Raw genomic sequence first — 16,899 nt, forward strand, 5'->3', positions numbered from 1 at the left:
TCAGAGTCACATGACAAGTCATACCTCATGATTTTCAATGTGTACCATTCATATCTGTGCGACTTCAAGTAACACTGACTTCAACGTAGTCCCTGTACTACTTTGGTCTGACTTTGATGCGAGTTGAGGTTCATAGACCTCAAGTTTACACAGGCATTCCCTGGAATCGCAGCAAAATTGATGATGCAAAATCGCGAGAAAGTTGTGTGCCTTTCCCTGTGACTCCTGCGTCCATAGACCTCAAGATTACACAGGCTTTGCTTAAAGTCACATCAAAATCTCGCAAATTTCAGGTCGCACAAGTATGAAAGGGGCCTAAGTCACTGTGCTGAGTACTATTATACCTAGAATATAAAGTAGTCCCACCATCAAACACTAGTAAACGTATGTTCTCAATATAATTGTGCTCAAATGGCTGAAAATCATCCAGATGATTATCACCTACTGAAAGCTTGTATTAGACTCAGCAGCATATGCTGAAAAGAGGCGAATGTTTGAAGCTGTGGAGCTTGGTGTAAGTGGAGCTTTTTTAAGTGGGAGTTATAAACAAGAGTTAGAGTATACAAGTCTTGCTGTCTGTTGGTGTGTGTATTGCTGCTGTCTGCTGGTGTGTGTATTGCTGCTGTCTGTTGGTGTGTGTATTGCTGCTGTCTGTTGGTGTGTGTATTGTTGCTGTCTGTTGGTGTGTGTGTTGCTGCTGTCTGTTGGTGTGTGTATTGCTGCTGTCTGTTGGTGTGTGTATTGCTGCTGTCTGTTGGTGTTTGCTGGGTTGCATTTTGGGGACTTTTCCTTTTAGTTTTTATCTTGCCTTTTGCTGTCACTTTTTAAATAGCTTTTCTTTTTTTTTTTTTTTTTTTGTTTTTTTGTTTCATCAGTCTATCAATTAAGGGTGTGGTTAATTGCTCCCAGGTGACTATTTAACTTGTTGTAGGACTCAGTTGAGCGTGCTCAGTTTGAAGCTGTGGAGCTTGGTGTAAGTGGAGCTTTTTTAAGTGGGAGTTATAAACAAGAGTTAGAGTATACAAGTCTTGCTGTCTGCTGGTGTGTGTATTGCTGCTGTCTGCTGGTGTGTGTATTGCTGCTGTCTGTTGGTGTGTGTATTGCTGCTGTCTGTTGGTGTGTGTATTGCTGCTGTCTGTTGGTGTTTGCTGGGTTGCATTTTGGGGACTTTTCCTTTTAGTTTTTATCTTGCCTTTTGCTGTCACTTTTTAAATAGCTTTTCTTTTTTTTTTTTTTTTTGTTTTTTTGTTTCATCAGTCTATCAATTAAGGGTGTGGTTAATTGCTCCCAGGTGACTATTTAACTTGTTGTAGGACTCAGTTGAGCGTGCTCAGTTTGAAGCTGTGGAGCTTGGTGTAAGTGGAGCTTTTTTAAGTGGGAGTTATAAACAAGAGTTAGAGTATACAAGTCTTGCTGTCTGTTGGTGTGTGTATTGCTGCTGTCTGCTGGTGTGTGTATTGCTGCTGTCTGTTGGTGTGTGTATTGCTGCTGTCTGTTGGTGTTTGCTGGGTTGCATTTTGGGGACTTTTCCTTTTAGTTTTTATCTTGCCTTTTGCTGTCACTTTTTAAATAGCTTTTCTTTTTTTTTTTTTGTTTTTTTGTTTCATCAGTCTATCAATTAAGGGTGTGGTTAATTGCTCCCAGGTGACTATTTAACTTGTTGTAGGGTTCAGTTGAGCGTGCTCAGTTTGAAGCTGTGGAGCTTGGTGTAAGTGGAGCTTTTTTAAGTGGGAGTTATAAACAAGAGTTTAAAACAGGAGGTTATAACAGGGGTCATAGTACCTGTGTAGTGTGAGTATCTGAGTGTTGTCTGAGTAGTGTGTGTGGATCGTTAGTACTTGTGTATTGTGTACCTGTGTATTGTCTTGAGTATTAGTGCCAGGAAGCTAGTTGTTAGGTAATTTGGACAGGGTAAAATCCCCAAATCCTCACTAAATTTAATAGGTACGATGCCCGGCGGGTGTGGAGAGGCGACTCTTTGTACATCTTGCCGCATGTATGCGTTCCTTGATCATCCGATCGAGGGCGAATACTGCTGTGCAAAATGTAAGCACATTGTTTCCCTGGAAGCCCAGGTTCTGAATCTGGGGAAGCAACTGTCAGCACTGAGAAGTCCCTCCATACTAAAGGTGAGCCAGGAACGTACACGGCAGGTGCCGGCAGGGGCCAGCACAGAGGCGGGTGGAGACAAAGAGGTGCAGGCACTAGCAAAGAGTAGATGGGTGACAGTCAGGAGGGGTAGAGGGGGAAGTGCCAGGGAGGCCGATCCAGGACTGGAGCATCCCAATAAGTACGCTCCATTGAGTGACATTGGTGAAACCAGTCAGGGACCAGCACTGCTGGAGTTGAGGGACTCTCCTAGCTGCCAGGGGAAGAACTCCTCCAGTGAGAGTGGGGGTGCAGCAAAGGGAAAGGAAAGACAGATTCTGGTGGTAGGGGACTCAATTCTTAGAAGGACAGAGAGGGCAATCTGTAACCAAGACCTGAAGCGCCGAACAGTATGTTGTCTACCGGGCGCTCGGGTTCGGCACATCACGGATCTTGTGGACAGATTACTGGGAGGGGCTGGGGAAGACCCGGCTGTCATGGTGCACGTTGGCACCAATGACAAAGTCAGAGGCAGATGGAGTGTCCTAAAGAATGATTTTAGGGACTTAGGAGCTAAATTGAGGAAAAGGACCTCCAAGGTAGTGTTCTCAGGAATACTACCGGTACATCGAGCCACACCAGAGAGGCAGAGGGAGATTAGGGAAGTAAACAAGTGGCTGAAGAGCTGGTGTAGTAAGGAGGGGTTTGGGTTCCTGGAGGACTGGGCCGACTTCTCAGTCGGTAACCGGTACTATAGAAGGGACGGACTGCACCTAAATGAGGAGGGTGCAGATCTGCTGGGAATGAAGATGGCCAAAAAGTTAGAGGGGTTTTTAAACTAGGCGATGGGGGGGAGGGTCCAGAGACAGTGATAGCCAGCGCGGAAGATATTCCAGAGGGTAGTATTGGGGGCATTAGTGGTAGGTTAACCAAAGCACAAAAACACAAGGTGAGTATAGTAGCAAGTCCAAGTTGCAATCTTGAAACACCCAATACGAGGACAATATGCGACCGGTCTAAACTATGTGGCATGTTCACCAATGCCAGGAGCCTGGCGGACAAGATGGGTGAACTAGAGATACTGTTGTACAAGGAGGATTTGGATTTTGTGGGAATTTCAGAGACCTGGTTCAACAGCTCTCATGATTGGCTGGCAAACATTCAAGGGTATACCCTATACCGCAAGGATAGAGAGGGTAAAAAAGGGGGAGGGGTATGCCTATATATCAAGAATAATGTACAAGTGAATGTGAGAGATAACATCACTGAGGGGGCTAGGGAGGAGGTGGAATCTTTATGGGTAGAGCTCCAAAGGGATGAAGCTAAGGGGAAAATAATACTGGGAGTATGCTATAGGCCCCCTAACCTGAGGGAGGAAGTGGAGACGGATCTCCTATCACAAATTGGATTAGCAGCAAGGATGGGAAGTGTTATCATAATGGGGGATTTTAATTATCCAGACATAGACTGGGCGGAGGGAACCGCGCATTCATTTAAGGCTCGCCAGTTCCTTAATGTCTTGCAGGACAATTTTATGGGTCAGATGGTAGACGCACCAACTAGAAATAAAACATTACTAGATCTACTGATTACCAACAATACAGACCTGATAACAGATGTGGAAATACGGGGCAATTTAGGTAACAGCGATCACAGGTCAATTAGTTTCAGTATAAATCACACAAATAGGAGACATGAAGGGAACACAAAGACACTGAATTTCAAAAGAGCCAACTTCCCTAAACTACAAACCTTGCTAAAAGGCATAAATTGGGATAAAATATTAGGAACAAAGAATACAGAGGAGAGATGGGTTTGCTTTAAGAGCATATTAAATAAGGGCATTAGCCAATGTATCCCATTGGGTAATAAATTTAAAAGAGCGAACAAACATCCTGGATGGCTTAACTCCAATGTAAAAATGCATATAAAAGCAAAGGAGAAGGCCTTCAAAAAATACAAGGTTGAGGGATCATCCACAGCATTCAGAATTTATAAAGAATGCAATAAGAAATGTAAGGGTGCAATTAGGATGGCTAAGATAGAACATGAAAGACACATAGCGGAGGAGAGCAAAAAAAATCCCAAGAAATTCTTTAAGTATGTAAACAGTAAAAAAGGGAGGACAGACCATATTGGCCCCATAAAGAATGAGGAAGGACATCTGGTTACAAAGGATGGGGAGATGGCAGAGGTATTGAATTTATTCTTCTCCTCAGTCTTCACGAGTGAATCGGGGGGCTTCAGTAACCAAAACTGCAGTGTTTATCCTCATGACACAACACAGGAAGCACCTACATGGTTAACAGAGGACGGAATTAAAATTAGACTTGAGAAACTTAACATTAATAAATCACCGGGACCAGATGGCTTGCATCCGAGGGTACTTAGGGAACTCAGTCAGGTGATTGCCAGACCGTTGTTCCTAATTTTTACAGACAGTCTATTGACTGGAATGGTGCCAGCTGATTGGAGAAAAGCCAATGTAGCACCAATATTTAAAAAGGGCCCAAAAAACATCCCTGGGAATTACAGACCAGTTAGCCTAACATCAATAGTATGTAAACTCTTGGAGGGGATGATAAGGGACTATATACAAGATTTTAGTAATAAAAATGATATCATTAGCAGTAATCAGCATGGATTCATGAAGAATCGATCTTGCCAAACCAATCTATTAACCTTCTATGAGGAGGTGAGTTGCCATCTAGATAAAGGAAGGCCCGTAGACGTGGTGTATCTGGATTTTGCAAAAGCATTTGACACAGTTCCCCATAAACGTTTACTGTACAAAATAAGGTGCGTTGGCATGGACCATAGGGTGAGTACATGGATTGAAAACTGGCTACAAGGGCGTGTTCAGAGGGTGGTGATAAATGGGGAGTACTCAGAATGGTCAGGGGTGGGTAGTGGGGTCCCCCAGGGTTCTGTGCTGGGACCAATCCTATTTAATTTGTTCATAAATGACCTGGAGGATGGGATAAACAGTTCCATCTCTGTATTTGCAGACGATACTAAGCTAAGCAGAGCAATAACTTCTCCGCAGGATGTGGAAATCTTGCAAAAAGACCTGAACAAATTATTGGGGTGGGCGACTACATGGCAAATGAGGTTCAATGTAGAAAAATGTAAAATAATGCATTTGGGTGTCAAAAATATGAATGCAATCTATACACTGGGGGGAGAACCTCTGGGGGAATCTAGGATGGAAAAGGACTTGGGGGTCCTAGTGGATGATAGGCTCAGCAACGGCATGCAATGCCAAGCTGCTGCTAATAAAGCAAACAGAATATTGGCATGCATTAAAAGGGGGATCAACTGCAGAGATAAAACGATAATTCTCCCGCTCTACAAGACTCTGGTCCGGCCGCACCTGGAGTATGCTGTCCAGTTCTGGGCACCAGTCCTCAGGAGGGACGTACTGGAAATGGAGCGAGTACAAAGAAGGGCAACAAAGCTAATAAAGGGTCTGGAGGATCTTAGTTATGAGGAAAGGTTGCGAGCACTGAACTTATTCTCTCTGGAGAAGAGACGCTTGAGAGGGGATATGATTTCAATTTACAAATACTGTACTGGTGACCCCACAATAGGGATAAAACTTTTTCGCAGAAGAGAGTTTAATAAGACTCGTGGCCACTCATTGCAATTAGAGGAAAAGAGGTTTAACCTTAAACTACGTAGAGGGTTCTTTACTGTAAGAGCGGCAAGGATGTGGAATTCCCTTCCACAGGCGGTGGTCTCAGCGGGGAGCATTGATAGCTTCAAGAAACTATTAGATAATCACCTGAATGACCGCAATATACAGGGATATGTAATGTAATACTGACACATAATCACACACATAGGTTGGACTTGATGGACTTGTGTCTTTTTTCAACCTCACCTACTATGTAACTATGTAACTATGTAACTATGATATTAGCCAATGCCACATCAGCATGAGCATGGTTGTTACTATAATATTAATGCCTGAAATGCAAAACATTATTGTATAGAATCAAACATTAGTAAATGTATTTTCTCTGTATGTATGTGCTCAGCTCTGTAGCATAGCGGTATACCCTGCTACCTTCAAAGGTTCAAGCCATGAGATCAAATCCCACTGACAGCATCACCTCCTGGAAGTGTGCATTGTAATCAGCAGCATAATTAGCCTATGCACATCAGCTTGGTTTATTCCATATTTTAATTCTTCAAATGCATGGAATGGTAGGTACTTATTCAATAATATTATGGTATGGAATTCCAAAACTCAAGGAAAAAATGTCGTAGGTTCCCCCTAGTACATACCAGGCCCTTCGGTATGGACTTTAAGGGGAACCCCACACCAAAATGTAAAATAAATTTGATGTGGGGCCCCCCAAAATCCATACTAGACCCTTATCCGAGCATGCAGCCTGGAGGTCAGGATAGGGGGGACGAGTGAGCACCCTCCCCTTCTGAACCTTACCAGGCCACATGCCCCAAAGCACCTTTTCCCCATGTTGATGGGGACAAGGGCCTCTTCCCGACAACCCTGGTCGGTGGTTGTCGGTCTGCGGGCAGGGGGTTTATCAGAATCTGGAAGCCCCCTTTAACATGAGGGTTCCCAGATCCTGCCCCACTATGTGAATAGGTATGGGGTACATTGTACCCCTACCCATTCACCAAAAAAAGCAGTGAAATGTAAAAAAATCAATAGCCGGTTTTTGACAAGTCCTTTATTGTAAGATAGCTCCGAGCTGTCTTCTTCCCTAAACCATCTTCTCCAGACGCTGTCTCTCCCTCCTCCATGCTCTTCTTCCGTGGCGGTCTTCCTCCGCTGTGTTGTCACCCGCTGTGTGGCATCTCTTACATAGCCATGGAGTGGACTCTCTGTGTGACATTATCAGATGGCCACAGAAGACCGCCACAAGAAGAGCGGCTTTTTTTTATTAGTGGGTAACCGGCTGCGCGGAAGAACACATCAGCGGGAGAAGATGGCGGCGGCAAGAGAGACAGCTCGGGGAGAAGAAACATCAAACACTAGTGAATGTATTTTCTATGTATGACTGTGCTACACCCAATAGGCTAATGGTCAGCACTTCTACCTTGAAGAACTCATGGGTTCAAATCCCACAGAGAGATACTATAAGATTGAATTGGTGAAAAAAAGGCAAATGACTATTAGCCAATTAACCAAAGCAGCATATGCTGAAAATAGGTGAATGCCAATTAGCCAATGTACTTTAAATTTGGCTGATTCTATTATATTAACTCTTCAAATGCATGCAATGATATGTAAGTATTCAATACTATTATGGTGTGAAATTCCAAACACCACACACTAACTAATGGGCAGATTACATTTTTTTGTTTATTTTAATTCGCTTGTGCACTGAAAAAATAAACACAGCTGGTGGACAGTATTTGAACTTGTACCATGAGTGCTGTGGATGATATCGGAGCAGACCACTAAGCCATTGTGCTAAGTACGAGACCTGCATAATAGTGATGATTAAAGAATGAATATAAATAATTACCGCTTTATAGTCACCTAAATTAAAAAATAAAAAACAACATACAACAAATAGGTAACCTAAATGTTTAATACATGTAACTTTACAGAATAGCAGACATTACTATGTAATAATCATTCATAACTGCATTTGTTAGCAAAAGAAGGAAAAAAAAACTAGGAATACTAATTGCAACATACATCAATAGATGCACACGAGGTAGAGCACATCTCACATAAAAATGTTTCTTTCACATACGTGGATCATGGTTACAGTGCAGTACTATATAACAACTTAGTAGGAATTGGCATTTGCATATATGCGGAAGCGTTCATTAGCACCGGCTTGGAATTTACCAACGTGTGTTCATCGCAAATAGCGCTAATTTTCATTCGCCCATTCGCCTGTTGAAATTTTATTTGGCTAAAATGGGAGCTATTATTTGCCATAGTGCCCAGTACTTCCTGGCGCTATAGTAAATGACCCCCTGTGTTATTCACACCACACTACACTGTATTATATACTGTGCACTGTAGTATATACTCTGCACTGCGCAGTAGTATATACTCTGCACTGCACTGCCCTGTAGTATATACTCTGCACTGCACTATATACAGTACTCTGAACTGCACTGCACTATATACTTTGCACTGCACTGTAGTATATACTCTGCACTGCACTGTAGTATATAATCTGCACTGCGTTATATACACGACACTGACTGCACTGTATTATATATTCTACACTGACTGCAATCCTATATATATTCTACACTGCCTACACGCTCAATCGACTAACTAACCTGCCCAATTTCTCTCACTACAACACACTACATATGGCCGCCGTGTAGGCAGCCTTATATAGTGTGGGGACTTAGCCCCTCAGCCATGATGGCTTTAATAGCATATTGCGCTGTGATTGGCCAAAGCATACAGTTTAGGTGCATGCTTTGGCCAATCAGCAGCTGTCAATGCAGTGTGATCTCATAGTGCATTATGGAGGAGCTCCACAGTGGGCAAATGTCCCACAAGTGCCCCATTGTTTGTTCTAGGAAAGGACAGCTGCTGTTCAAGTCGAACTTACATTCAACTCAAACATTAAGCCCATTACTAGTGAAGACCCAGCATGTGACTCCCCACTGTGGTTTCTAGGCTCTCCCACTCCTACCAGGAGCACAGGACCACAACAACTATCAGGGTGACTAGTGGTGTTAACAGAGGAGAGATAACATACCTGATCTCTCCTCCATACAGTGAACCTGGAAGCACTTCTGGATTTGCGACTGTCAAATAACAGCCGCTAATGGCAAGTGTAGGAGCTGATCAGGAAGTTTATGTCCTTTATCAACTCTGGGAAAATAATAGACCCCTGATGTCTCCATAAAGAGAACCTGTCACTGCAGAATATTATCACATTGGGGACTTAACAGCCCTTAAAGAAGAAAAATTCAAAGTGAAGTTAAAATTAATAAAACTGGAAAAAATAAATAAGTAAAGCAAAAAGTAACAACTATATAGAAAAGGGTAAGTACAGCGCTGAGCTGAAAATAAAACTAAAACAGCAGCCAACACACCCGTAGACTCAGGGTCATAATAGCAACAGAAAATTCAAAGTGTGGCGCTATCAGCTCCGTAAATATATGTGATGAATAAATATATCAAAATAATATAGAAATTATATAAAAATTAGTAACTTCAGAAAAACTTCTTAGTGTGAACCATAGTGTGCCACGTAAGCAAATATGACAGTGACTATTGAACAAAGCAGTAACACTTATATACATTCACCACTTCGAATGGTAAGTGAAAAAACATCAAAAATTATATATAGAGTCCATATCAAAATAAGTGAAATATTAGTGAAAAAAACAAAAAGTCTGTGGTAACAGTGCATAGGCGATGATGGACAGATGTCTCCCGAACGTGCAGAGGAATTGTTAGACCCAACTTGGCAGGTAAGTGGACCGTGGGGAGACCAAAAGTGCAAGGAAGATTAAAACCAGTGCCAGGACCATCACCAGGAATTGTGGAGGCTTACCAGAATTAGTGGTCTGAAACAGTATATGCCATACAGGTCAAAAAGGCTTGATGACCAACAGGTCTGGATATTTTATCTGGTCAGATGTCATCACCACACGGTAAGGGGGAAATAACAGCACGGCTTCCTCATCAATGGATACACCACCATAAGCCAAGCGAACAATTCATATTGCATGTGAGGAGTAAAAAACACTCACATTTTCAGAAGATAAGAAAACAGCATGTAAATCGTATAGTGGCAATCGTGAGGGGTCCACCCGACATGTTTCAACTAAAAAGTCATCATCTGACCCAGATGATGACTTTTTAGTGCACTTTTGGTCTCCCCACAGTCCACTTACCTGCCAAGTTGGGTCTAACAGTCCCTCTGCACGTTCGGGAGACATCTGTCCATCATCGCCTATGCACTGTTACCACAGACTTTTTGTTTTTTTCACTAATATTTCACTTATTTTGATATGGACTCTTTATATAATTTTTGATGTTTTTTCACTTACCAAGCAAAAAGTAACAAATGACTGTTGATGCCCTTATGCACATATGTAAAAATACATATAGCTAGCATTGGAAGACATCACCAGTGTAACACATTTTGGAGGAGAGAAATAGTTTTACTTCCAATATTTATGGTTAACTCTAAAATTATGAGCTGGAAGAGGTTTTGAAAGCGTCACTTAAAGCGGAGTCCCACCCAAAAATGGAACTTCCGCTTTTCGGAATCCCCCCTCCGGTATTAGATTTGGCACTATTCAGGGGGGAGGGGGAAGCATATACCTGTCTAATACAGGTATTTTGCTCCCACTTCCGGACATAGATACCCGAGCCACCCATGGGTATCTACGCCACTTCTGGTGCCTTCTCCGTCCCCCCCACTGTCTTCTGGGAGACACACAGGTCCCAGAGGACAGCAGGGAACAGTGGTATTGTGCAGCGTGAGTCGTGCATGCGCAGTAGGGAACCAGAAAGTGAAGCCGCAAGTCTTCACTTCCTGATTCCCTTACCGAAGATGGTGGCAGCAGCACCTGAGAGCCGAGGGGGATATCGGCTTCAGGTGCCAACATCTCGGGTGCCCTAGACAGGAGAGTGTCCTTATTTTAAAAGTCAGCACAGCTGCAGTATTTGTAGCTGCTGACTTTTAAATAATAAACAATTGGTGGAACTCCGCTTTAAGGATGTTTGTTTTGTGGGTGCAGGCATTTTTTTAAGATTTACATGTTTGGTATCTATTTAATAGACACAATCTCACCTTTTATATTTAAAAAATATATACTGTACATTATATTACTAACTTTGTGTGTACTAAAAGAAAATGTAAGTGTATTTTGTAGAGAAAATATTGGTTTGATACACATTTGCAAAGATATGGTGCAACATAAAGATTTACAATTATCATTTTTTTTTTATTCTACAGGTTCTCTGCTTTCAGAAATATACTGTATAATGTTTGGGGAGCTTTAAGATATTTTCAGGCCTAAAATGTGCATTTTACCAGGAGTGCGATAACTGAAACTGCTCTGGCAGAGAAAGCATTCAAATCAAATTCCAAGCAAATAATGAAATACACAAGAAGAAAGACATACATGAGAGCTGTTTTAACTGGCAAAGGATTTGTATGTCTGTCCATCCAGTTCTGATATTTACACAGCTCTGCCACACAGCTCTGTCTAATGCCACGTACACACGATCTGAATTTCGGCCAGCAAAAGACTGATGAGAGCTTTTCAGCGGAAAACGCGACCGTGAGTATGCTCCATCAGTCTTTTGCTGGCCGAATTCCAGCCAGCAAAAGCTTGAGAGCATGTTCTTAATTTTTCGGTCGGAAAAAGTTCCTATAGGAAAATGCGATCATCTGTGGCAGTTCCGATGTGCAAAATTCCTACGCATACTCGGAAGCATTGAACTTCAATTTCTCGGCTCATTGTAGTGTTGTACTTCACCTCGTTCTTGACGGTCGAAAGTTCAGCAAACTTTTGCGTGACCGTGTGTATGCAAGGCAAGCTTGAGCGGAATCCCGTTGGAAAAGCCATCATATCTTTTTCCGACGAGAAGTCTGATCGTGTGTACGCAGCATAACAGTACAGGAGACCTGGTTTTCCTCTGCTGCAGTTCAGACACACTTGCAGGTCTTATTCCTCCCCCAGACTGTGTCTGATACCAAGTAAAATGTCATCACTTACACATGTAATGATGTACTATTCAGTACAGAGCTGCATTCATTTGAGTCTTTTATATCTTTTTCAGTGTAAAAAATATAAAAATAAAATGTATAAAAATATTCGCTAACAAAGCAAACAAAAAAAAGTTTTAATTGTTTATCGTTTAAAATAAAATAGAGGTGAAAAAAAGCAGGAAAATAATAATTAAATGGAGGAGAATAGGGAGTTAATTAAGGCTGATTAGAGTAAATTTAGGGTTAATAAGGGGTTAAACAGAGGAACATTTGGTCATCCATTTGATCTGCAGATGAAGAAACAGAAAGATACAAAAAAGAAACAATATTTCTTTTTATTTTAGTGTTTCGGCTGAGCAATGTTGTTAATAAACATTGCCGGCTGTTTTTTTTTCTTTTTTCGTTTTTCTTTTTTTCACATCTCGAGTTACTGAACTTCTTTAACACTTCAGCTCTCAACAGGGGAGACCCACTGACAGCTCAAAGAATCGGGCCTGAAAGTATTGGTTTCAGGTATTGGCGCATTTGCATGAGTACCGATACCTGTGCAAATACTCGGCATCTGCACTGACACCGATACTAGTATTGGTGAAACCCTAGTTACAAAAAAAAAAATGACGGATTGCTCCATCTACACAAACAGAGCGGATGGAGGAATCCCCACACTTTTCAGCTTTAAAGAAAAGACTCCTCCAGCAACTTCTCCAACACCCTGACACTGTTATAGTTTGTCACTGTCACCCACCCCTATCACTGTAGTCCACCCCCTGACACTTTCAGCTTGGCTTGCATGTAAATGAAGAGACATTTTATATCCAATATATACATTCTTATAATATTTGCATCATATGTATTTCTTACAATCATTTTGTAAAATCCGATTTGTTGTTGTTTGTCGCCCTGATCACTTTTTTCTCTCCATAGCAAGTAAGTTACATACCTGTATGTCTTTTCTTCAGGTGAATTTTGATATTCTTCTTTTTCCCTCACAGTGAACACTCCTCCAATGATCAAATCTCCATCCTGAAAATATTGGAATTCATCAAAAACATCAGTAAAATGAAGGGTACAGGCCGGACTCTGCATTCCCGATCTCCAGAGTGTCATACATTGCAGGATCACACAGAACTGGAAGATGTAGATATATGATATGACCATAGCTCTGATCACTGGGTTCTTCTTTAATTAAAGCTTATAATTCTCCATTGTGACACAGACCTCTGCAGCATGGGTATCACAATGACGATACAATGAGATGGCTTCTCTCTTTTTATACAGTTCAGTACCATACATCTCTCATTGTTCTCATTATACTGACATCATCTTCTATCTACTTTTAGTTGTTTGTACAGGTAGTTTATTTGTGAGTGGTTAAGTTTAGTCCTTTATTATTCATATAATTTTAACAACTCTAAACCAAGACACAGAATTTCTATAAAATAAACTCCTATTCAGCAGTGATCAATGCTAAATATTATCATATAATTGAAATACACAGGTAGTACCAAATATTTTTTTTTTTTTTATAATGATTTCTGCTCACATTAACAATGCACATAACTGTTCTATATTGTTATGACCTTGTAAAGTAAGCAAGGCCTGTAAAAGAAGACTGTCTTTACTTACCTTTTTTTTTGGCCCCTACCTACAAACATGTTTAAGTGTGTGAATACCTGCTTCTCCATGTCTTCTGTATTTACACTCATGAAACAGTAATGACTTCGCATTTTTCTTTTCCTACAGCAATTGTTCTACTTGGGCTTCCTCTGGAATTGTGGCAGTAGATCTACCAGAGTTTTCCCCTTGTATCAAGAAGGGGTGAAATATCTCCCTTGAAATGTCCCACTATATTTCCAGCATTCCAACACTTCTCCTCCTAACCTTCAACACCCAACACTTATCCTCCTAACCTTCAACACTCCAACACTTCTCCTCCTAACCTTCAGCACCCAAACACTCTTCCTCTTCAAATTACACCTTTACCTCCTGCTGCCTTAGGGCATTCCACATGCCATGGATATGGAATGGCCTTTTGTGCAAAATAATGGCACTGGCTTGAACTTTGGGTCAAAATAATGATGGTTGAGTACCTGCTATTGTGTAGTACAGGACACAGAAAAAGGGAGGAGGAGGAGGAGGAGGAGAACGCGTGCACTAGCAATCCAAACAATTACTGATATGTATCCTTGTGCAAGAAGAAAACAAATAATTAGTAGTCCCAAGTACTGGTTTTAATGTGTCCTAAAAAAATAATTCCAAGTATAGAATTTTGGACCAATGTACCAATACACATACCATACTCATGGGATCCCTCTACAAGCTGAAGCACAGAACCCACATGATAGTAGAGATAACTGTAGTAGCAGTGTCTATTACTATGATCTCCACTCATTTCTAGTTCTTATGCTTAATGGCTTCCCAGCTGCATGCTGAACATAGGCAGCCACACAGCAAGGATCTCATTCAGAGAATGCTTTGCATTGCATTTGCATTCACAAAGCATTCTCTAATTGGATGAGGTGGGCAGGTGGGACAGTGATATCACAAACTCCTGTGTTTACAATGCATCAGGGCAGCCACTTGGTACAAGACCCAGAAGCTAGTGGAGATCACTGTAGTAAGGTTGTCTACTAAAGTGATTTCCAGATTCTATAGGGATTCCACTGGTATGGTATATGCATAGTTAGATTGGTCCAAGCTATTTTAAAAAAATTCCATACCTTGAAGTCTTCTTTACGGAAAAAGAAGATGAGTGCATTAATACGTAAGGCAGGTGCAATGTGGCCTCCTGGCTGTAGCTAGCTTTGTGTCATGGCCACTGTACAGGAGGGAGGAATGGAGAACTTTGTCCCTCTGGAGCTTCCTTCCATGTCATCAGGGGAGCAGCTGTGAGATTGAGCACTGGAACCCTCTGTGACCTCTGCGGCCATCTTTAGTGACACAAAATAACACACATTTTGTAAAGTGGGCATTGCAGGGACAGAGATCCTTCTGGTTAGGGACAGTGTGGTAGAGATTAGTGTTGGGCGAACGGTTCAGTCCAAGCATGAGTTCGGGCTGAATATTGGAAAATTTCCACAGTGCATTCTGCTCCCTGATTGGGCAAAGCTTTGCCCATTCAGGGTGCAGCAAAAGCTGGTTGTTAGTGAGTGGGGACGGGAAGTCATCAGCTGTCAATGGGATTCCCCGCTGACAGCTGAATAATAAAAAAAGAATTTGCAAGGAAATAAAATTGCTCAAATCTACCCTCAGGATGGGAGGAGAAGATTAAAGACCAATTAGCCTGATGGGAGAAGATGTTCTCCAAACATCAAATTTGGCTAACTGTCAGGGCTGGCTCAGCCCTTCCTTCTCTGAGCTGGCCGCTCAGTTGTCAGCTAATTGCCAGCTCTCATCTCTCTCCACAATTAACCAGCTGTTGTGGATCTGCTTGTCAGTCCCGCCTACTTAAAGATCTCCAGCTCACTTCATTCCTGCCTTCGCCTTGGTCACATCACAAGAAACCATCTCCAGCATTCCTGTTTAAACACTGGCTTTGCTGACATCCCTTCTGGCTCCTTATCCTGTTTGCTGTTTCTCTACTTGGATCCCTGACTTCTGGCCTGGCTGATTACCCGATCTGGTTACTGAACTCTGGCTTGGCTGATTACCCGATATGGTTACTGAACTCTGGCTTGGCTGACTACCCGATCCGGTCACTGGACTCTGGCTATGCTTTGACTATGCTTACTCTATTTACCTTTTTATTTTTATTAATAAACAAGTGTGATTTTACTGTATTTTTGTCTGGTTCATGGTTTCTGACAGTAGGCGAAGGCCATGAATTCAGAAGATACAGGGAATTCAATTGTTGGTAATATTTTTTCCAAATTGGATGAGCAAGATCACCGCATGGATAAGTTTGCCATGGTGTTACAAACACTCCTGAGTCGCACGGCTCACATGGAATCCCCCACTGTGGCTGCTCCAGTACAACCAGAGTTGCAGGCCATCCCTGCTGCTGTGCCAGTCTCTGTGCAGGCACCCGCCTTGAATATTACCTCTATAAGAGGTATGTCTGGTTCCGCCCCGCTTCCCCAGCGATTTGGGGCCAATCCAGTTCAATGCAGAGGGTTTCTCAACCAAGTTGAGCTATACTTTGAGATGCTGCCCCAGGCGTTTCCCACGGACAGAAGCAAAGTAGGGTTCATGATATCTTTGCTTTCTGAGAGAACCTTGGCCTGGGCTAACCCTCTATGGGAGATGCAAAAACCTGTTGTCTTGAGTTACTGAGCTGAGTCTGTGGCCTCCCTTAAAAGGGTATTTGACGTTCCTGCATGCTTTGCTTCTGCTGCCAAGTGCCTCATGTCCATCAAACAGGGTATGAGAACTGTTGCCGACTACGCCATTGAGTTCCGTACTCTGGCAGCAGAGGTTGCTTGGAACAATGAGGCCCCTCGTGGCTGCTTTTTCTCATGGTCTCTCGGATTCCATCAAGGATGAGATGGCAGCGCCGAGATATACCCACTGAGCTGGAGAGCTTGATCTTGTTTGCCATCCTCATTGACTCCAGACCCAGAGAAAGACTTTCTTTTAAGGAGCGCTTGCGGAAACCTCCTGTATGTTTGCCTCCAAGCTTTGCATTCCCACCCGTGCCTCCCTCACCTCCCATGCCTCCTGGTACTGAGTCGGTCAGTGAAGATGAACCCATGCACTTGGGCTTCATGCGTCTCTCTGCGGATGAGAGAGCCTTTAGGAGGAGGGAGAGATTGTGCCTTTATTGTGGCCGTCCTGGCAACACCTGAACCTTGAGGTCCTGTCATGGACAGACCTTAGGTGGTGTTGTGTCATCCCCAGTTATCCAGAAGGATAAGCCCCTGGTTTCGGTTACCCTTTCTTGGGCTAAGTCGTCTATCGAGATACAGGCTCTAATCGACTCTTTGGCTGCAGGCCTGTTCATTGATACTGCCTTTGTATCAAAGCACTCGATTCCACAGCAGCTGCATGACACTCCACTTGCCATTGAGGCTCTTGACGGGAGACCTCTACAGCCTGCCCATGTGACTCATGAGACGGTTCCATTGTCCATGGCCGTAGGGGCTCTTCACCATGAGATAATCCAATTCCAAGTGATTTCCTCTCCTAA

At 42.6% G+C, this 16,899-nt stretch overlaps 1 protein-coding gene across 1 annotated transcript in view; it reads right to left on the reverse strand.

The window, feature by feature from the left end:
- The window catches only part of LOC141141291 (vomeronasal type-2 receptor 26-like), a 219,508-nt gene extending 205,543 nt beyond the window's left edge, over positions 1-13,965 (reverse strand). Inside the window, exon 1 of the mRNA XM_073628994.1 lies at positions 12,715-13,965. Within this exon, the coding sequence (XP_073485095.1) occupies positions 12,715-12,932 (218 nt within the window). The 5' untranslated portion in view covers positions 12,933-13,965. The remainder of the gene's footprint in view (positions 1-12,714) is intronic.
- Between the last annotated feature and the right edge of the window lie 2,934 nt (positions 13,966-16,899).

The sequence above is a fragment of the Aquarana catesbeiana genome, linkage group LG01 (assembly GCF_042186555.1).
Source record: "Aquarana catesbeiana isolate 2022-GZ linkage group LG01, ASM4218655v1, whole genome shotgun sequence".
Classification (NCBI taxonomy): Eukaryota; Metazoa; Chordata; class Amphibia; order Anura; family Ranidae; genus Aquarana; species Aquarana catesbeiana.